The 22,788-nt window shown below is 48.8% G+C and overlaps 1 protein-coding gene across 1 annotated transcript in view; it reads left to right on the plus strand.

The window, feature by feature from the left end:
* C2CD3 (C2 domain containing 3 centriole elongation regulator) overlaps positions 1 to 21,776 on the plus strand; it is a 55,699-nt gene extending 33,923 nt beyond the window's left edge. The window contains exons 23-29 of the mRNA XM_081002523.1: positions 1,935 to 2,140; positions 2,514 to 2,644; positions 3,553 to 3,717; positions 5,650 to 5,858; positions 8,692 to 9,697; positions 12,359 to 12,467; positions 20,327 to 21,776. Of these exons, the coding sequence (XP_080858649.1) occupies positions 1,935 to 2,140; positions 2,514 to 2,644; positions 3,553 to 3,717; positions 5,650 to 5,858; positions 8,692 to 9,697; positions 12,359 to 12,467; positions 20,327 to 20,479 (1,979 nt within the window). The 3' untranslated portion in view covers positions 20,480 to 21,776. The remainder of the gene's footprint in view (positions 1 to 1,934; positions 2,141 to 2,513; positions 2,645 to 3,552; positions 3,718 to 5,649; positions 5,859 to 8,691; positions 9,698 to 12,358; positions 12,468 to 20,326) is intronic.
* Positions 21,777 to 22,788: the final 1,012 nt, after the last annotated feature.

The raw sequence follows: 22,788 nt of genomic DNA on the forward strand, positions 1-22,788 counted from the left end.
CTTATTCCCTTCATGGCTCTCCAACCTTTCCCCGCGGCCTTAATGTGTGCAGCTCTTGCCCACGACTGCGTCTGTTCCTTCCAGGTTCTCCCACTCCCAACAATCTCAGGTTCTGCCTCATCTCAGATATTGGGGTCTGGCAAATTCATGCAGGTCTGTGCGCTTCGAGAAAAGAATTTGAACTCCCTCGGGGCTTTGCTCCAGAATGCCAAAATCCGCTTGCAGGAGATAATCCAAACAGTGGTTACTTTTGTGTTTGCCAGAAGGAATGGCTGTTTCTTGTTTGCACCGGCATCCGTGCAGGGAAGGGGAAAAACAGACAGATTGTTTCAAAGGAAAACTGCAGCAAGTCTCCTTTCAATGTCCTTGAATATTCAGAGGCCAGCTGGCAATGGGCAGAGAGAGAAGAACGTACAGTATACAAACAGCCCTAATTTGGGGGCTGCATTCAGACAGCCTTGGAGCCTGTTTGTTTCCTTGCCCGCATGGGGGCACTCAGGTGATTTCTTTTCCAAAGTCTTTCCCACCCAAGAGATGGTTATGTTGGATATATTTATTCACCCTTTTTATCCAGGTATTTTAGAAGTGTGTTCCCCCAGCGCCAGTAGCAAGGCTCAGGATCATGGGGTGGTGAAGTTGTGCTCTTTCCTCTGGGACATGAAGGGATGCCACAGCCAGGGGCAGAACGTTGGGCAGTGTGAAATTCCACACAGGAAGATTTCACTCGGAATGCCGTCCTCCGCAGAGAGTGTGTGCTTAAGGCTGTGGGCGACTGTGCAAAATGCTTTTTAGCTTAGGAAAAAATGGGGGGGGGGGAGCATGATAGAGGTGCATGAAATCATACACAATGTGGATAAAAGTGGTTAGAGGTGTTTTCTCCTGCTCGCATTATGCTCAAGCCCGGGGGCATCCAGTGAAGATCAGTGGTGGAAGATTCAGGAAAACTTTCTTTGCACAGTGCATAACTATTACAGTAGTACCTCGGGTTAAGTACTTAATTCGTTCCGGAGGTCCGTTCTTAACCTGAAACTGTTCTTAACCTGAAGCACCACTTTAGCTAATGGGGCCTCCTGCTGCTGCCGTGCCGCCGGAGCACGATTTCTGTTCTCAGGCTGAAGCAAAGTTCTTAACTCGAGGTACTATTTCTGGGTTGACGGAGTCTGTAACCTGAAGCGTATGTAACCCGAGGTACCACTGTATTGGAATTTGCGACCTAAAGATGCAGTGTTGGCCACCAACGTGGATGGCTTTAAAAGCAGGTCAGACAAATTCATGGAGGAATTCAAAGTCGTCAGTGGCTGCTGGTCATGATGGCTGTGTACTTAACCTCTGGCATCAGAGAAGAGTGTGACTGCACTCATGTTCCCCATGTGAGCTTCCCAGGCACACCTGGTTGGCCACTCTGAGAACAAGAAGGTATACTGTAGCTCAGGGGTGCCCAAACTTTTTTCAAAGAGGGCCAGATTTGATGAAGTGAACACACGTGAGGGCTGACCTTTTTTTAGGATTGAAGTTGTTGAGCCAGATAAAACCGGCAGGCAGGATTAGGCCCCCGAAACGGACTTTGGACATACCTGCTGTAGCTAGTTAGGTGTGAATTTTGGCCATGTTTTCCTGGCTGACGCCTGTGTATTTTCCGCCCTGCCTTCCCTACAGATGAGAGGCAACCATTGATATGAGAGCCAGTGTGGTGTAGTGGTTAAGAGCGGTGGACTCGTAATCTGGGGAACCGGGTTCGCGTCTCCGCTCCTCCACATGCAGCTGCTGGGTGACCTTGGGCCAGTCACACTTCTTTGAAGTCTCTCAGCCCCACTCACTTCACAGAGTGTTTGTTGTGGAGGAGGAAGGGAAAGGAGAATGTTAGCCGCTTTGAGACTCCTTCGGGTAGTGATAAAGCAGGATATCAAATCCAAACTCTTCTTCTTCTTTTACAGATGTTGAACGGGTGATAGGATTTGCCTCTGTGGATCTCTCCCCCCTCCTTTCCGGCTTCCAGTTAGTCTGTGGCTGGTACAACATCACAGACTTCAGCGGACAGTGTCAGGGGCAGATCAAAGTCGCCGTTTCCCCCCTCGAAAATATAACTCATCTCAAAGAAGAAAGACAGGCAAGAAGCCAGACCAAATCTTCAGGATCATCAGTATGTCCATTTCCCAGGTTCTCAGGTTTCTGACTTCTGGACTGACAGAATTACTGCAAATATTCCATATTGGCTGCTTAGTGGTCTTGGGATGCAGCTGTCAGAAATAATACATGGCCTTTCTCACACTAACTTGACACAAGTGTTGGGAAAATATTATGAACAAATTAAAAAATCTAACCCAAGAGGCCTGTGGTAGTTGTATCTACAATCCCCTTTGATGTTCTGGCTTATTCATTCATTCTGTGAAGGAAAGCTAGAGGGGAAGCTTTCATTCCAATGAAATTGTGGCTTCCAGAGCAGCTACAGCTGCATGTTGGCTCAGCCCAGGAGATATTTCTTCCTTCCAGTTTCCCTCTCTGTTGTGTTGCAGATTCCAACCACCAGCTCTTTTGCCCTCCAAGCGCAAGACTTGTACACTGCATTCCCCAGCTTCTCCACAAGAGGCACCAGCGAACATCTAAAGTCCCCATTGAAGGGCACTGATGCCACCAGTCTGGAGAGGTGAGAAGAACGTGGGGGGAACATGGAGCACATGGAAGAGCATATTTATGGCTCTTCCATGTGCTCCACGGGAACCTGTTCGAGAGCACCTGTAACATCACTGCTGACTGAGAACTCAACTGTTCTCCAACCCCTCGGTGCCAAATCTATGTGTTTAGCTAGACATATTTTATTTAGTGTTTTCTGGACTGTGCACTCCATGTCTTCAGTGCTGGAGGGACGCTGCCCCATTCCCCCCCCCCCTTAAAAAACCTTAAATAGTTACAGTGGTACCTTGGTTCTCGAATGGCTTGGTTGACGAACAAATCGGCTCCCAAATGCCACAAACCCGGAAGTAAGTGTTACGGTTTGCAAACATTTTTCGGAAGCCAAACATCCGATGTGGTTTCCTCTTGAGTACAGGAAGCTCCTGCAGCCAATCGGAAGCCACACCTTGGTTTTTGAACGGTTTTGGAAGTCAAACGGACTCCCGGAACGGATTAAGTTCGAGAACCAAGGTACCACTGTATTTACCTTTACACCCACTTCCAACAGCAAGATTATTTCCTGTGTACCATGTTCCAAAAGAATAACCAGCAAACTGGGTAGGGACCAAAGGAGAACCACAAGGAGAAGTCAAAGATCTGATAAGGAAAGGCTGAAAGATCTGCCTGTGTTCAGTCCTGTGTTGACATCCGCATGCTTTCAAAGGAGGCCTCTCTAAGTGAAGGGGATCCTTAATGATTTTGAGCATGGAACTAGGGGGATGGTTTTTCCAGAGAAAGTAGTGTGGTGTACCGGGCTGTGATTTTGTGTGTAAGGTGTTTGAATCTTCAGAAATGGAGAGAAAGATGTTATTGTCCCTTGAGCAAGAGTGGCGGAAGGTGAAGCATGGAGCAGAGAATCACTAACAGCGTTTCTTCCTTTAGCAGGACTGGGTCCTTGGGGTCCCAGATGCCCCGTCATGAAGAGCACGTGAAGAACATCCGCCGATTCCACGAGTCGCTGCAGCAGGCAGAAAGCAGCACGTCCCAGTTGGGAAAGCTGGATTCCCTTTCCCATTCCTCACGCACTTCCCTTCTCAGAACTCTCAGGTAAAGCCACGTTGCAGGTGGCAGGACGGCAAAACGCTCTGTGTCAGCAGGAGCTCTGTTGGAAAATAATATGCTAGCTCTTAGAATCATAGAATCATAGAGTTGAAAGAGACCACAAGGGCCATCGAGTCCAACCCCCTGCCAAGCAGGAAACACCATCAGAGCACTCCTGACATATGGTTGTCAAGCCTCTGCTTAAAGACCTCCAAAGAAGGAGACTCCACCACACTCCTTGGCAGCAAATTCCACTGTCAAACAGCTCTTACTGTCAGGAAGTTCTTCCTAATGTTTAGGTGGAATCTTCTTTCTTGTAGTTTGGATCCATTGCTCCGTGTCCACTTCTCTGGAGCAGCAGAAAACAACCTTTCTCCCTCCTCTATGTGACATGCTTTTATATATTTGAACATGGCTATCATCACCCCTTAACCTCCTCTTCTCCAGGCTAAACATGCCCAGCTCCCTTAGCCGTTCCTCATAAGGCATCGTTTCCAGGCCTTTGACCATTTTGGTTGCCCTCCTCTGGACACGTTCCAGTTTGTCAGTGTCCTTCTTGAACTGTGGTGCCCAGAACTGGACACAGTACTCCAGGTGAGGTCTGACCAGAGCAGAATACAGTGGCACTATTACTTCCCTTGATCTAGATGCTATACTCCTATTGATGCAGCCCAGAATTGCATTGGCTTTTTTAGCTGCCGCGTCACACTGTTGGCTCATGTCAAGTTTGTGGTCAACCAAGACTCCTAGATCCTTTTCACATGTACTGCTCTCAAGCCAGGTGTCACCCATCTTGTATCTTCCCAAAAACCCCTCCGCCCCAAATCACAGCAAGATGCTTTGCAGGCTTGCAGAGTGGAGAGGAGGAGCTTAGGATGTTCCCTGGTTGCAGGCGAGATGGTCATTGATGGAGCTCTCCTCTGTTGCTGAAAGTTGGTGCTTTTGAATTCCACATCAGGAGTGCCTGCAGCTGGGTCAGACCAAAAGCTTGTCTAGTCCCAGCCTTCTGTTTCCCACAGTGGCCAGGCAGATGCCTCTACAGGAGCCCACAAAGAAGGCAACCTTTCTGCAGGCTTTCTCCACTGTCCGATATCCAGGGGCCTCGTGCCTCTGACCCCAGATCTCCCTTCAGCTGACTCTGGTTGTTCAGTGGCAAGGAGAAGGCAGGTGGCACTCTGCTTTGAATCCAGGGGGGCCAGAGCTAACTCCTGGCATTGCAAAAGGGTTCTGGGCATGTTGTTGTTGTTTAGTCGTTTAGTCGTGTCCGACTCTTCCTGACCCCATGGACCAGAGCACGCCAGGCACTCCTGTCTTCCACTGCCTCCCGCAGTTTGGTCAAACGCATGCTGGTAGCTTCGAGAACACTATCCAACCATCTCGTCCTCTGTCGTCCCCTTCTCCTTGAGCCCTCCATCTTTCCTAACATCAGGGTCTTTTCCAGGGAGTCTTCTCTTCTCATGAGGTGGCCAAAGTATTGGAGCCTCAGCTTCAGGATCTGTCCTTCCAGTGAGCACTCAGGGCTGATTTCCTTCAGAATGGAGAGGTTGGATCTTCTTGCAGTCCATGGGACTCTCCAGAGTCTCCTCCAGCACCATAATTCAAAAGCATCCATTCTTCGGCAATCAGCCTTCTTTATGGTCCAGCTTTCACTTCCATACATCACTACTGGGAATAGCTGTCAACTTTTCCCTTTTCTTGCGAGGAATCCTATTTGGAATAAGGGAATTTCCCTTTAAAAAAGGGAAACGTTGACAGCTATGGTTCTGGGACATAGCCCCTGTTGAGACCTAACTAGAACTGAGACCCAAGGGCAAAAGGATTCGCTAAGGAAGTGGAAAATAAAATGGATTTTGACCTACACCTGCTTATCCTTTGCTGCACATAAGGCCCTTTATGTGATAGGGCTCTGCTTCCTCTCTGACTTCTCTTCCCTTCCAGGAAAAACCTGAGTGAGCTGGATGAGATTCAGAGGTACTTCGGTCAAAAGCTCACCCAACCTCATCCCGACTTGGGTTCTCCATTGAGAATCACGGACGATCTGGGTGCCAGTCACCAAAGCCCCGCCTCCATGGTGGCCGATTCGGAAGGACGCCATCTGCTGGAGAAATCCAGTCACCTGGTTTCTCAAGTCAGCAGCCTGATTGCTGGTGAGATGTCGGAACTGGGGGTGGGGGGTGGCAGTGGTGGGAGGAGGGGAGGTTGCAGCTTGACGGGCAGAGAGGAGAAGACCACTTCAGGCAAATGGAGAAGCCTGGCAGAAGGCTCAGAGGAGGGACAGAGACAGGGAGGGCAAAGGAGTACATTGATAGATGAATCTGTGCAGGGTGAACCTCTGCGGAGCCCAATGAAAGTGTATGGGGCACCTGGTCATGGAGGGCAGGGTGCTGCGCAATGTTGGTTTCAAATGAAATAGAAAAGCACATGGGGAACAGGAAACATGACTCAGCTGCTCCTCCTGTCCCCATCTTCCTGCCTTATCCACTTATAGGTGAAACTCGAAAAATTAGAATATCATGGAAAGGTTCATTTATTTCAGTAATTCAACTTAAAAGGTGAAACTAATATATGAGATAGACTCATGACACGCATCATGATCATCACAATTATAACAAATAAAGGCTTGACATATCTCGCTTTCTCCTCCACAGTCATTGTGGGATTGCTTGTTTTGTTTTTTGTTTCAGTTAAGTGGTCTTCTCTAAAACCCTTTCTCAAGACTGCTTCACATGCTGCTTTTTCCAACTCAGGAATGAGCCCCTATGTTGGAACAAAGTTACACCTCAAGCAACCCTGACGCTCTTTCCCCTACTGTTTTCTGCTTTTGTTCCCACAACATGTTACCATCACATCTTGTCCCCAGATCTCTCTTTGAGCGCTTTCTTTTTCCAGTGACCTTTTTGTTTTCCTTTTAATCTTGCCCTCAACCGGATGGGTGCCAATTTTTGAATGCTCAGAGGAAATGAGGCTTCACCTAGCAACAAAACAAAAGACTTTCCTCCTCCTCATTCAGTTGTGATGTAGCTCAGGTGACCCAATATTGCAGGGCCATTTCCTAGGCAGCCAGAGTTTGTGTTCCTCTTTTGCAGAAAACGAGTGATGCTGTGCTTCATTTCCTTTTCACTGCAACGTCTTGTTTTTTCTTTCTGTGCCCAGTATATGTACGTAAAGGGTTTGACTGGCTTCTTTCTTTGGACACAGCCTGCCCAGTATCAGGCAAGGCACGGAGTTCATAACTGTGAGAAATAAGCCTCCCTCTCGCTCCCCAGGAGCAACAGAAGTAGGGATTGAACTAAGTGCCATGCATTTTGTGTTGACTGGATGGTGTAGCTTAATATTCATAGGCTTAATGCAATCCGGGGAGGGCTGTAGTTCAATGGGGTGAGCCTCTGTTTTGCATGCAGAAGGTCCCAGGTTCAGTCTGCACCATCTCGAGGCAGGGCTGGGAGAAGGCTGCCTGTCTGAAATCCTAGAGAGCCACTACTGGTAAGTGCAGACATTTCTGAGCTAGGTGCACCAATGAGCCAACCTGGTACAGTGGTACCTCGGGTTAAGTATTTAATTCGTTCCGGAGGTCCGTTTTTAACCTGAAACTGTTCTTAACCTGAAGCACCACTTTAGCTAATGGGGCCTCCTGCTGCTGCCACGCAATTTCTGTTCTCATCCTGAAGCAAAGTTCTTAACCCGAGGTACTATTTCTGGGTTACAGCGGAGTCTGTAATCTGAAGCGTCTGTAACCTGAAGCGTCTGTAACCCGAGGTACCATTGTACAGACAACCTTGGTTATCGAACGCCTTGGTACTTGGACGCGAGTTTTCCAGTTTGCGAACGTTTTTCAGAAGCTGAACGTCCGACGTGGCTTCCGTGGCTTCCTATTGAGTGCAGGAACCTCCTGCAGCCACTCGGAAGCCGTGCCTTGGTTTTTGAACCCTTCCAGGAGTCAAGCGGATTCCCAGAACAGATTAAGTTTGACAAGCAAGGTACCAGTGTATAAAGCAGAACCCTTTGTGGCTCCCTGTGTACAGACACACACAAACAGACAGACAGACAGACAAAGAGTTAGTGAAAGTAATAAGGCAAGGGACTTTCCTTATTAAAGCCCCCTTCTATAGTCCTAATGACCCTTGTTCTTCGTTGATTCATACCTCTCAACTGTGTATGTGGGAGAAAAGCCTACTACATGAGGGGTAATGGAAGACAAAAATCCCTTGAAATGAAGGGCATCAGGGTGTTTGTTTTTTTACATAGAAAGCAAAATGAAACAGTACTGAGTGAAGATTTGAAGGTCTGGTTAACCCCATCAACAGAGCTCAGCTCTCCTACAACAGCTCAAAAACAGATCAATTTCAGAGATTGAAATAATGACCTTAAGTAATATCCAGTGAGGGTAAAAAAAAAAAAATGCTAACGGTGTTAGGCATAGAGATATATGTCTATTTCTTTTTAGTATTATCCTAATCCTAATTCTTTTTAGTATTATCCTGGTGTCAAAAAGAAAGTAATTGTCAGACAAGCCTCTCTAGGAAGAGTAGTCCAAGACTCCCTGCTCTGGAGTTGCCTCTTTCTAATCGAGAGGCATTGCCAGAAGAGTGGCTCTGCAGAAATTGTAAGCAGGGTGTGTGCATTCCACTACTAAGGATGGGTGAACTCTAGCTCATGCTCCAGCTCCTCAAAATTTAGGAGAGGTAAACCGTGATGTAATGCTAGTCAAAAATTGGGGGTGGGAGGTGCTCTGCGTCCCTGAGGATGGATCCCGATTCGCAAGCCCAGCTCCTAACTTTCAAGGAAGCCTGTATCACACCTGCACTGGGCCAGATGCACCACCCAGCTACACAAATACCATTCTTCCACTCCATTCCTTGTGCACTGCAGAAACAGCCATGGCATTATTGACCTCTGCATGAATGTTGAAACCCTGGCCTTTTTTCCCTTTGGTGTTTGTTCGTTTTTAGCAACGCCCTGAATCTGTTTTCCTTCCCACAGACCTGCAGAACAACATGGGGAAGAATGCCGAAGGATCTGTGGGCGCCTGTGTGGATGGCAGCCAGTGTTCAAGCGCTACTGCCTCCCACGGCGAGGATGGTCTTCACGAAACAGAAGATGCTGCCAGGGCTGAGGTTCCCAAAGGCCACCCGAGGAGCGGACCTTCAAGCACCTGTGTCGACAAAGAGCCTTCGCTCCCTCTTGGTGAACCCCCTTACGGGGTAGGCATGCTGTACAAATTCCTTGGCCAAGCCAATTCCCAAATCGGCCATCCCTTACCTGCTTGCTTTACCCAGAAAGGCGAAGGCTCTGCGCAGTCTCACAGTGAGGAGGAGGAGGAAGAGTACGAGGAGGACGTCATAGAACCGAGAACGCTGAACGAAATCACCACCATGACGGACAGAACCAGCCCTTGGTCCAGCCTTGTCTCTGAACCAGAGCATGATCCTGCGATCCTTAGGAGCGCTGGCCAGCTTGCAGGGACTGCTGAACATGCGCTGAAAGAAGGCAGCGTCAGAAGCAGCCCCGTGTCCAGTGTCACCCAAGACGACCCTCTGAGCGTGCCCAGCAGCGCCAGATCCAGTAACAGCCCCTTGAGAGAAGACGGGGATGACGGACATGTGAGGAGGCGGGACCTCGAGGGTAGTTTGGAAGAGCTCTTGCCACCTGCTCCCATCCAAACAAAGGATGGGGTTGCAGAAGAGCGAAGGGAAGATGATGGAAGAGTGCAGGAAATCGGGGGCAAGATAGTGGAAGAGGAACCATTTATTCCATGTGGCGGTGGTGGTGATGGAGACTTTGCAGCAGCTAAGCACCGTGCTCCAGAGACGGGAGAGGGCAAGTTGGGCTTAGAGAGTGGCCCCCGAGGTGAGGAAAGAAGGCGTTTGAGCGAAGATGCTTGCCTTAGAACAGTGGGAGCTGAACAGCATTCTGGAAGCTGCTCTGACGAGAGCCATGAAGACTTACCCGAGGAGTCAGAGAAGCCTCTGGAGCCCAGTGTAGTCCTGTATCCTTTTTCACCCGGCTAACTGAGCAAGCCCCCTGGGCTTCAAATAAACAGTGAAATTCTCCTAGGAAGACTCTTCCTTTCTCTTGGTCCAGCTTTGCTGTGGCCAGTGGGAACAGGCCGATCGCATCCAAGGCCCTCAGTGCCATGCAGCCTGACGGGGTTATCTAAGAGCAAAAGTGGCTTTTCAAAAGGGCTGCTAGCCATGTTGCCCAGAAGTGCTGCCTCCATTCAGAAACAGCATCTCAGTGACCAGGTTCCTTCTTTGCTGCCTAATGTGCAGCCCCCCCCCCCAAAAAAAAACCCCACAACTTTGTGCCCTCCAGGTGTCTTGGACTCCACTTCCCATCAGCCCCAGCCAGTTGAATACATCTGGTTGGCAACAGGTTGGGGAAGGTAAAAAACAGGACAGGCTGTGGCAGACACAGCTTCCATACAAGAAAGGTTTCATGGAGCAGAATTGGGTGGTAGGGCTGGCCGCAACCTCTGCCCCACATTAGACGGGGGTCAGAATCTCGGTAGCATTTGCCCTACAGGCCCAGGTTGAAGCTTGTGCTTTAAGTCACTGGCTAACCTTGCTTTGCCTCCTTGCAAAAGCTACGTCTCTGATCAGTCAAGAACAAGGTACAGTGATTTTTCGTTACGGGTGGCGGCGCCTGTCCGTTCCACTTACCTGTTTTTATTTTGTGTTCTCTGGGAGGAGGCGTTGCATAACATAAGATGATTCTTCCACCTTATATAAGTTAAATTTTAACGTTTTGTTGAAGCAGCTCCACGTGTGTCCTCAGCGTTGCAGGTGATAAAATAGCCCCATGCAGCCAAATGACTGCAGGATGTAACTGGATTGGGATTAGTGCATGCAGCCCCAGGACATCACCCTAGTACCCTTAAGATTCCCCGACAGTGAGCCTTCTCACTGCTGAGATCTGAAAGATTCCCATAACTCACCTTCACAGGAAGCTAATGTCAAGGTGGTGCAGATTTTTGTTACCACACTGGGGGGGGGGGGATAGATTGGGATGATGTTGGTGCCACATTTTGGCTCTTCCTGTTACGCCGGGTTCTGCATCTAGGGGCACGCAAGATGAAGGGCCCATAGGTCAGTGGCAGAGCAACCCTCCTTTCCATTTAAAATGATCTCAGACACAGAACCTGAGATACTGAAGAAACGCTATCTGGGCAGCAGACAATTCTGGCTTGTAAAGATCCAGCTCAAAGTGAGTTGCACAGAAGTCTTCACCAGAAAAACAGTTTGGAGAGGCAATGTAGATCATTGCTAGAGCACTCACTTTGCAGGTGGAAATCCCCAAAACTCAACCCCTGCCCCTCCAGACATAAAAAGTTTGGGGTAGTAGGCAACAGGGAAAAGACCTGGGCTGGGGCGGGGGGGGGGAGGCACCAACAGTTATACAGTACAGTGTAACCTTGGTTCTCTTTTTTTTTTATAAGATAGTTATTAAAATTTCAAAAATTTTAAAAAAAGAAATTACAATAGTATTAATAAGAAAAAGATAAAAAAAGGAATAAAAAAGAAAAAAGAGAATACAAAATACAAAAAAGTAAAAGACAATTAAAAACAAATCAATCTTTCCATATCTTGTCTTTCATTCACTTGTTTCCCTAACCTCCTCACACCTCCCCTTTTTTGTATTCCGGTTCAATAAGTTAACTCAGCAAATCCTTTCCCTCTTTGTTTTTATCTTAGACCTTTGTCTTAATATGTAGTAACTGTATATTCTCATCTGTTAACGGTCCATTTCTACATACTCCTTGTAACATTGCTGCTAAAAACCCCTTAACTTCATTCCAACATCATTCTAACATTCATTAATTTTACAGTATTTCTGTAGATAGTCTTTAAATTTCTTCCAATCTTCTGCCACCGACTCTTCTCCCTGGTCTCGGATTCTGCCAGTCATTTCCAGGTTCTCAAACTTGATCCATTCCGGTCGTCTGTTTGACTCCCGAAAGCGTTCCGAGAACCAAGGCGCAGCTTCCGATTAGCCTGCAGGAGCTTCCTGCAGTCGATCGGAAGCCGCGTCGGATGTTTGGCTTCAAAAAAAGTTTGCAAACTGGAACACTTCTGGGTTTGCAGCATTCAGGAGCCGATTTCTTTGGAAGCCAAGCCATTTGAGAACCAAGGTACCACTGTACTAGGCTAGATGGGCAAATAGCCTGAGCTGCTACAAGGCAGCATCTTGCTGTCTGCAAAAATTGGAGGCATATCACTCCTGGGCCCAAGGGGGAAGATACATTGGCCTTTCAGGTAAGAAAAGAAGTTTAGTCTTTTCAAAAGAGAGGTGCCAGATACATTTGGCGCCAGCTTGGCTGCAGGAGTTGCCAGAAGGAGACGTATAAGGCCTCGGGAACTCCACTCTGTCCAGCAGTCTGCTTGAGATGAGAGTCACACACAGTGTAAGAATGGCCACCCTCCGTGTTGTTCTCCACCTATCCACCCAAAAATGTTTTTTTGCAGAAGGCATTGCTGTGGAAATGCACACAAAGGGGCCGCTTTGCGCCAACAGGCCCAGAGCAGCAGACGCAGCAGCTACGCAGCCTCTGCCCTTTCCCAGTAGGGCTTGCAGAGGAATTTGCTCCAGTGCGGCACCAGCAGGAGTCCCAACCTGCTTCCAGAGTCTCTTCCTTAACGCTGCCTTGCAGATCTGACCCCGTGGTCGTCCCCAACTTCTTCCTTCCACCGCAGGATCTGGAAGCCTCCATGCGACTGCTCAGCACCACTCCTCCTACTCCACTGGCTGCTGCTGTTAAAGTAAGTAGAATGGCCTCTTGTGCTTTCTCCCCAGCCTTTCCTTCAAGCAGGAGCCTAGGCAGAGGGCTGAGTGATTTGTTTGTTTTCCCCTTGAATTTTATGGGATGGCCACCAAGACCATATAACACTGGTCCTGAAAGACCTACATTGGCTCCCAGTACGTTTCCAAGCACACTAACTTGGTGCTAACTTTTAAAGCCCTAAATGGCCTCAGCCCAGTAGACCTGAAGGAGCGACTCCACCCCCATCATTCATCCCCGGACACTGAGGTCCAGCTCCGAGGGCCTTCTGGCGGTTCCCTCCCTGTGAGAAGTGAGGTTACAGGGAACCAGGCAGAGGGCCTTCTCGGTGGTGGCACCCACCCTGTGGAACGCCCTCCCATCAGATGTTAAGGAAATAAACAACTATCTGACTTTTAGAAGACATCTGAAGGCAGCCCTGTTTAGGGAAGTTTTTAATGTTTAATTCTGTATTGTGTTTTTAATATTCGGTTGGGAGCCACCCAGAATGGCTGGGGAAACCCAGCTAGATGGGCGGGGTATAAATAATAAATTATTATAATATTATTATTAATATTGTTCACCCAGGTATGTGGTGGCTTTACAGGGGAGGTGGGTAGAGGAACCATGGCCCCGCCCCAACAAAGAAAGAAAGAAAGAAAGAAAGAAAGAAAGAAAGAAAGAAAGAAAGAAAAGGGGGAAGAGAGAGAGGACTTGGGTCCATTGCTGTGGTCCGTAGATTATAGTTATAAAAAGGTAAAGGGGACCCCTGACCATTAGGTCCAGTCTTGACCAACTCTGGGGTTGCGGCGCTCATCTCGCTTTATTGGCCGAGGGAGCCGGCGTACAGCTTCTGGGTCATGTGGCCAGCATGACTAAGCCGCTCCTGGCAAACCAGAGCAGCGCATGGAAACATCGTTTACCTTCCCGCTGGAGCGGTACCTATTTATCTACTTGCACTTTGACGTGCTTTCGAGCTGCTAGGTGGGCAGGAGCAGGGATATGATTATATGATTATAGGGATATGAACCCACTAATAAAGCCAGTTACCCACTGCCTTGTGGGATATCTTTGGGAGAAAAAAAGGCTAAGGAGTGAACACTACACAGATCCAGAGTGGAGCCCCTGAGGTCTTGTACGCCTCCTTCCAGCAACTCCTGCAGCCAAGCTGGTGCCAAATGTATTGCTCTGCTTTCCTTTGGACCACATCAGGGGGGTCTTGTCATCAGGGCAGCCCAGGACCTCCAGACACACTTGTAACCCACGGAAGTCACTAAAACATTGCAGGAGGCAGCAGTTAGAAGTCTCTGCAGCCACATCAGGCGCTGTGATTCTTCAGCAGTTTGATTTCACTCCAGAGGCACACTGCATTGTCTCTCAAGATGGACGGATGCCAGCAACTAGGACTTTCAAGTACACTTGGGCAGGCTGGGCCTGGCAAGGGAAAGGGCTTTGAGTCAGAGGCACTGTGGGCCCCACAGGCAGAGTTGTGTGCGTGCAGGAATACGGTCCTCACAATCCTGGAGTCTACTGCCAGGCCCAGCATCCAGAGGACATTTCTAAGAAAGCAAGCTTTTAGCCATAAATGCTGTGAAGATGGGCTTGTGTTCGGTGGAATCTAGGAAGCAGGGATCAGTGGAAGAAGGAATTCCATTGATCCAAGAGGTGCCCTTTCCCATTAATGGAAAAAAGGAGGAGCGATGCACAGTTAGCAAATTAAGTGCATTTGCTAGGTTGCCATTGACGGTTGTTGACCCAAGACATTTAGGTAGAACCTTTGTGCTCAGGGGCAGTCAATATTTCTGAATGCCAAATGCTGAGAAATTACAACAGGGAGGCCTGTGGCTTTCCTTCCCCTGCTTCCTGGAGGCCTGTGGCCAAACCGCTTGAGGAAACCAAACGCCGGTGGGCCCTAAATCTGATTCCGCAGGGCACTTGGCTCTTTTTGTTTTTCAGTGACTTGATTGGTAAAATTTGTAAGTTGCACGAGTTGGGTTTTTTCTTGACCCAGAAGATTCTCTGCTGATGTGGGGCGGAGAAAATGGGCAGAGAATATTTAAAACTGTTTAAGGGACCTAACTGCTGGGCCTGGGGGTAACCCGAGCCACGCAGTCCGGATCCGCTCCCGAACCCAAGGATTCCGCGAGGAGTCAGTCCAACAGGGCCAAGGCAGGAAACCAGCCTAGGTCAGGCACAGGGTAACAGGCAGGTTCTAGCAAGCAGCAATGTTGTTCCCACAACCTGGGGCGGGGTCCAGCAGCCTTTTATCGCTGATGGGGTAACAGCCGGTCCTGATCCCCTGGCGACTCACCTCCCTGTTTTGCCCGAAGGTGAGCACTCCTCCTGCAAGTACTCAGGTCTCTCCTTCTCTCAGACCTTAGTCTCTGCAGCTCGGGAGACGTCGGTGGGTTACTAGACCCAGAGGCCGCCTCAGCCTCCCCTGACCCAACCGGTAGTGGAGCAGCTGTAAGTGATGGCCCAGCTGGAGGCAACGAGGTCATCCCCACAACTGGAGCCAGGGCAGGCTCAGGCCCCTGACTCGGCCCAGCTGGTGTTTGTTGCAGGGGAACCTGGGACTCTTCAGGATCAGGCCCCAGACTTGGTTCAGGTGATGCCTGAGGCAGAGGATCCAGTGCGGACCGAGACTCCCAGTTCCGAGTCCGAGTCCCAGGCCATCACACTAACAGCAGTTCAGACCCCAAGTGCACCACCATGTTGGAAGGAATTTGGATGTGACGGACGCACCCTGCCAGCAGGGGAGCCTTACCAGTGAATGCCCAAATGGCGGCCAGCAGGATCGCCCCGGAGTGTTAAGGGGATGGGACTAGGTCAGCACTGGATCCGGACGATCCTAAGACAGCTTTGCTGCCGTCAGATGATGGTAGTGGACCTAATCCAGGCTTCTTTGCTAGCCTGGATGCTGGCGCAGCAAAGAGGCGCTTCCTTCCCTCCTCTCCCCCCACCCCCTTTCAGCTCTTGCCACTGCGAACTGCAGCGCAGTCGATACAGCGGCGGCTAATCCACTCCATCAAGCCCAGCCATTGGCCAGCGATTTGTGATGGCCCTGAAAAGTCGATCTGAATGAATTCCAGACAACTCGCTCCTTCGCACAACCGCAGGCAGCTGTCATCACTGCAGTGGGGCGAGTTTCTGGTGTATTTACGCTGACACGAACGATACTGGGGGTTGAATCTAGAGCCGAGAGGTCTGTGGTTCAGAGATCAGTGAACGAAATGAGGGCAGGGACTTGCAGAAGCTGCTGTTGAATTTTCAGGAATTGGCAGGAGACGTTGGCTTAACAAATGAGCTTACAGCTAAAAGCTGCTGAGCGAGAAGGCCAGGCGGGCTGTTAAAGCTGAGAGAGCACTAAAAATCTTAGGAAGGGATCGGTGTGCATTAATAATACATCAAAATACATTTGTTTTCTAATTTGTAAGTGCACAAATGTACTTCTTGCAAACAGGTTGCTTTGAAAGGGAATGCTGGCTTCTTTGGAAGAAGTTTCCTTAAAGCATCAGGTGTTTGGGTTTTTTATAGCCTGGTCTCTAAATGTTGTTTACACCGTCCCCATAAATCCAGGGAGCTGGTGTAAGTTTCACCAGGCAAGTTCTTGTTGTTATGGTAGCCAGACTTATCAGCTGCTGGTCGTCAAAGCAAGTTTAATGCGTTCATTCCCCCCTGCCCTATGGCCTATGGAGGTGAATGGCGGGGGAACTCTATAAAGAACATCTGCAAAAGAGGGAACATCTTGCTTGGATAAAACTGGAGGCAGAACCTTGTGAGCCTGATAAAATGAGCAGGATCTGATATTAAATGAGGCAGCCATGGAATTATCCTCAAAAGGATATATATACTCAAGTTCCAATCACACCACCTGGTTTAGCCAGCCACTTGAAGCTGTTCCTAGGATGTGGCTGCTGTCGCATGCTGACAGCTTCTACAATGGTACCTTGATTCTCAAACTTAGTCCGTTCCAGAAGTCCGTTCCAAAACCGTATAAGATAAACCAAATAAGATAGCTGCTTATTTCCTTCACATCTGAAGGGAGGGCGTTCCACAGGGCGGGCGCCACTACCGAGAAGGCCCTCTGCCTGGTTCCCTGTAACCTCACTTCTCACAATGAGGCCATAGAGTCCCTGTACAGTGGTACCTCGGGTTACAGACGCTTCAGGTTACAGATGCTCCAGGTTACAGACTCCGCTAACCCAGAAATAGTACCTCGGGTTAAGAACTTTGCTTCAGGATGAGAATGGAAATCGCACAGCAGCGGCACGGCGGCAGTGAGAGGCCCCATTAGCTAAAGTGGTACCTTGGGTTAAGAACGGACCTCCAGAACGGAATAAGTTCTTAACCCGAGGTACCACTGTATGACTGCATTTGGCAGCAAGCCCTGTAGAAAAAAGGATGAGCCAGGCGTGGGAGGTGTTAACTGGTGTTTGCACACATGCCCTGAGCTGAACCTGCCCAAGCGCTTTTCCCTGGCAAGGGACGGCGTAAACACAACGCGAGTGCAAAAGCTGCCCTGAAAACTATGCAGAGTGAGGGCGTTCTTCCCAAAAAAGGGTGGAATGGGTGTAAACCGAAGCTGCTGGGAAAAGCAACCATCTGGTGCCATGGCGAATTTTGGGTAATCTTCATTAGCTGATGAAATGAGTGCAGAGGTTGTGCAGCGTCTGCACTGTGGGGTGAGGTGAGCTCCAGAGAAAGGCAGCCGTGTTGTGTGTACCTTGTCCTGCAAATAAGATTTGGCCCTGCATAGATCTTGCTGCCTGTTGCTTTGTTATTATAGAGCAAGTTTTCCCAAACTCAGGCATCCAGCTGTTTTTGGACTACAATTCCCATCGTCGCTGGCCCTGCTAGCTAGGGATGATGGGAGTTGTAGTCCAAAAAAAAAGATCGAGACCCAAATTTGGGAAACCCTGCCAAAGAGTCTCCTCTGTCCACCTAGTGTCCTCCGCATGTTTAGGACTACAACTCATATCAACCTCAGCCTACTGGGGCGGATGGGAGTTGTAGTCCAATGCATCTGGAGGGCACCAGATTGCAGAGGTTGCTATAGAGCCTTCGTTCTTGAACTCTTCAGCTGATCCGATTCAACTTCTTTCCCTTTGGGGTAAAGCTCCTAGTTCATGCTCAGTCACTACAAATGAAAATTACTTCACAGACGGAATCATGCAACTCTTCAGTTCTGGCTTGTAAAGTTGGCTTTGCGTGGAAGCATCCATGGCTCTATAGACCCCCTAAATCAGGGGTCAGCAACCTTTTTCAGCCGTGGGCCGGTCCACCGTCCCTCAGACCTTGTGGAGGGCCGGGCTATATTTTTTTTGGGGGGGGGGGTGAACGAATTCCTATGCCCCACAAATAACCCAGAGATGCATTTTAAATAAAAGGACACATTCTATTCATGTAAAAACACCAGGCAGGCTCCACAAATAACCCAGAGATGCATTTTAAATAAAAGCACACATTCTACTCATGTAAAAACACACCGATTCCCAGACTGTCCGCGGGCCGGATTAAGAAGGCAATTGGGCTGGATCCAGCCCCTGGGCTTAGTTTGCCTACCCCTGCCCTAAATGTTGCAAGTTTAAGATGCTTTCTGCTGTGAGGGGCTTCAGTTTTGGCCTTTCCCACAGCCGAGACACTTGCATTGCAAAGCTTACTCGAGAGATTCCTTGGCTGCGATTGCATTGCACGGCGTTAGACTAGATGACCCTTTGGATCCCTTCCAACGCTAGCATTCTGTGAGTTGCCCTATTATAAAGCCTGTGGGGCTGCTGTGAATTGCTGCCTTACGGCATTAGGCAGCTGCCTGGGCTGGACAGCTGCCAGCTGACTTATCTTTAAGTGACCCAGAAAGAGGAGGCGAGTGTTCTTGAATACCAAACCGGATCCCGTCAGCTCCAATCAACCTGAATTCACAGGCCTGGTGTTGAAACAGGAAACATGCTAAGCCGCTCTCAGGCATGTCAAGTTGGAAAGGTGGGCAGACCCTGTGGCAAAGGAGGCTTTAGGAAACGCCCAAGTTCACATTTCTCATTTTCTGTATCCTGCATTGCTTGCTAGCTAAAGCTGTACAGAGGTCAAAAACACGAGCTCCAGGCCGGCTGTAGCTGGCTGCAAGTTCTGCAACTTCAGCGTTCTCAAATGTTTCAACAGCAGCCACTCGCCTTGGAAGATAGCATGGAGAGAGAGAACGAGCTGCTTGAGAGCAGCATTAACGTTTATTTAACTCAAACTTAAGCATACAGATAGATATAGATATGAAACAGGCGTTTAAAAATGACGCAAGTGTCATCTGTTTTGGATTTTGAACTCGTCCTTTTAGCAACAGCTCAGGACAGGTTGCAGTGTCCAGAATCGGTGGCTAAGATCACCAAACATGGGTGCTCAAGGGCAGGAGGGGTCTTGTGGCAGCAGGGTGTGTGTGTTAATAATAATAATAATAATAATAATAATAATAATGTAATAAATTTTATTATTTATAAGCTTCTCATCAGACTGGGTTGCCCTAGCAACTCTCAGCAGCTCCCAACAAAATATTTTTAAAAACAATAAAACATCAACATCCCTTCAGATGTCTTCTAAAAGTCATATACCGTATTTTTCGCTCTATAAGACGCAGCAGACCACAAGACGCACCTAGTTTTTGGAGGAGGAAAACAAGAAAAAGAATATTCTGAATCTCAGAAGCCAGAACAGCAAGAGGGATCGCTGCGCAGTGAAAGCAGCAATCCCTCTTGCTGTTCTAGCTTCTGGGATAGCTGCGCAGCCTGCATTCGCTCCATAAGACGCACACACATTTCCCCTTACTTTTTAGGAGGGGGAAAAGTGAGTCTTATAGAGCAAAAAATACGGTACTTGTTTACCTGTTTGACATCTGATAGGAGGGCGTTCCACAGGGCAGGCACTCATACTGAGACAGCCCTCTGTCTGGTTCCCTGTAACTTTACTTCACGCCAGCTCCCTTGACCTGAAGTGAGATGAGAGCTGCACCCCAGAGTTGCCTTTGACTGGACTTAACCGTCCGGGGTTCTTTAACTTTTTTTAACCTTTCTACTTCTCGCAGTGAGGGAAATACCAGAAGGCCCTTGGAGCTGGACCTCAACATATTTGTTTGTGTGTGTGTGAAATATTGCATTCATCAACCTTTGCAATCACCGTTACTGACTGAAGAATGAAAAACCCCTTATTCTTCTGCAACTAGATATTATTATTCTTGAAAATAAATAAAAAATATACACCCATGGGTTCTCAAACGGGACTCTTGACACCTAGGTTTCCCTGAAGGCTTGAATAAAAAGAAAGAGCCGTAAGGTTTCATTTTATTCTGCTCTTAGGAGCTAAAGACTGTGGGCCACTGAAACCGGGGAGGGAGCACACCTGGAATCCCACCAGGCAGGTTGGAGGATGGAAGGGCAAGGAGGAGCTGCCAGGCCAGCAGCCTTTGCAATCGGTCCCTGACGTATAAAACCTGCTGAGAGCCAGTGTGGTGTAGTGGTTAAGAGCGGTAGTCTCCTAATCTGGGGAACCGGGTTCGCGTCTCCGCTCCTCCACATGCAGCTGCTGGGTGACCTTGGGCCAGTCACACTTCTTTGAAGTCTCTCAGCCCCACTCACCTCACAGAGTGTTTGTTGTGGGGGAGGAAGGGAAAGGAGAATGTTAGCCGCTTTGAGACTCCTGAAGGGGAGTGAAAGGCGGGATATCAAATCCAAACTCTTCTGAGAAAGGTCCTCCCCTGCCACCCACTGCTGCAGCCTGACTCCCTTTAAGGCAGCTTCCCACGTTCTTATGATTAGCAAAGATCCGCAGTTTCTGTGTCTTCAGAGGAAGTTGGTGCAACCTCACTTTCTGTTTCAGGCTGGAAGTGCCGCCGCCGTTGCTGCTGCCGGGAGAATCCCTAACCAAAGGCCGGCCCGTCACAACCCGAGCCTGACGCCAGACGAGCTCCCGGAAAAGGAAATGAGAAGGATCGCTCGGATATTTTCAGCCCAGTTCTCCAAAAAGCAGTAGCGGAACGAGGGGGGCAGGGAGGCCCGTCAGTGACGGCTGAAAGGCTGTGAAGCTTCTGAGAAAGGTGGTTGCTTGGGCTTGCTGTAAACTTCTGGCTCATTTGGGCTGCCGTAGCAAGCACACATCTCAAGGAGCCCCAGGAGAAAATGATTTTTGAGGAGCCGCACAAGCCCTTTCTGAATCCGTATGGGAGTTCTGAGCCTGGTGTGAAAGCGGGAGACCCATCTGTTGCTGTATACCAGAGATGCAGCCTGCCCTCTTCCTGAGCCTCATACGAGGTCTGTCCATTCCTCCTAGAAGGACGTGTGGCATTAGTCAAATAAGCCAAGGAATTAGGTTACAGGCAATGGCAGATCCCTGCCAACCCTCTGGATCCGAGCTCTGCCAGGAGCTAAAGTTCCATTCTCACTCCTTCCCGCGTTCAGCTCCTTCTCCTAGCCTGTGTTCTTACCCCAGGAGCTGTTGCAGCAGTGCTGCTCCTTCCCCCACTATACCAAGTAATGTGAGAGGCCCTGCACCATTCTGGAGATTTGCCCTGGGTGTCCTTCCTATCATTGCGCCGGGTGCCCAGTTTCCCAGAGGGCAGTGCTGGTGTGGGGAAGGATCTACAGTAAAGTCTGGGGCTGGTCAGACTTCCACCCTGTTCCACCCTTGTAGGCCTGGGATTCGTGTGACATCTCACAACTTGGAGGCCATGAAGTTTGCTTCATTGTTTTCCAAACGTTCAAACAGGACAGAATCGCCTTTCCGAGCAGAAGCAGACAGCGCCTGAGAGTCTAGCGTGAGCGATGAAAGTTGCCGCGTTGCGTTTCTTATCCTCGCAGTCCTTTAGAACTCAGCCCGGGGTTACGGGTCTCATGTATATCCGGGTACACTTGACAACATGCAAAAGGGCAGTGCAAAGGACCCTGGGCTCAGACGAAAACCTTCCTGTAGCTGCTCTTTCCTGCTGAGTTTCGTGAACGTGGGAGACTTGCCCAGCATAGACCCTCCGTTTGCAAACTTGGCTAAATGCACACCAAGTAGGTTGTGCACGTCCACCAGGATCAGAACTGTTTATATGCAAATAAAATTGTTGCACTTTTTTGTTAAAATACAGGCAATATTGTGGATATAAATATCTTCACATATTTACATATATATATATTTTAAGTAAGTTTTTTAAAAAGCACACTGGGCCTTGAAAAGTATCTGCCCTAAAGGGAAATCATGCTAATTTATTTGTAAAGAGATTTTTTAAAGACTTGCGAGTCTCTCTGTCTTTTTTTACAATAAAACGGCATTTATATTTTTGTGACCTCGAGCGTGTTTCTTCAATAAGTGATGTTTTGTGCAGTAGTTGTTCATATAATCCTGGAACCTCCTAGGATGCGCTGCAGGTGTCGGAGTGAGCGGAAGGTAGATCATTATCTGCTTAGTAGATAATTAAATCAGGAGTGGGAAAGCTCAGGCCTGGGGGCCAAATCCAGTCCTCCAGATCTCTGCACTTGGCCCTTGATGGTCACACTTCACAACCCAGGTGTTTTTGCCTCGCTGGAAATGTATGCTTGAACTCTGATAATGCCTCTTACTTGCCTGAATGGGGGACAGAGAGGGGTGTAGAAAATAGCCTGGCATATAATGCTAAAATTTAGAATTATTACCTACTTTTGCCTCTGGTCCGGCCGGAAGGTGGTCCAAAAGAGAATGCAGCCCTCAGGCTCAAAAGCTCTCATTTCCCCTCCCCCCATTCTAGGTGATTTTCAGCCAGTCATCAAATATTTCCGACTCCCAATTCATAGAATCGTAGAGTTGGAAGGGACCACGAGGGACATCTAGTCCAACCCTGCGACGCAGGAATATTTTGCCCAGCATGCAGTTTGAACCCATGACTCTAGAATTAAGAGTCTCGTGCTCTGCCGACTGAGCAGCGGAAAGATGATTCTTTCCCTTCCTTTCTTCCAAATATAATGCATAAACTAAATAAGCAGGGCAAGAGACTGTCGGCTCAGTTCCATTGAGGTGCTCAGAACATATCCCTGGGTTCAACATTCCATCAGGGCTTTTCATCTGCTGTGCTGAAGTTACACTAGATGGACTACATAAGAACAGCCTTTGCTGGATCAGGCCAGTGGCCCTGTCCAGTCCAGCGTCCTCTTCTCAGAGTGGCCAGTCAGGAAACCAAGCAGAATCTGAGCTCAGGAACACCTCTTCCCCTGCTGTGGTATTTGCAGCAAGTGGTATTTGGACACTGGCCTGATATCTAGCAAGCTAATCCCTTTGTTAAATATTTTGACCTTGCTGGACTGAAAAGATAGATAGCTCCATTA

This window comes from Podarcis pityusensis (genome assembly GCF_964106645.2).
Source record: "Podarcis pityusensis genome assembly, chromosome: 4".
Lineage (NCBI taxonomy): Eukaryota > Metazoa > Chordata > Lepidosauria > Squamata > Lacertidae > Podarcis > Podarcis pityusensis.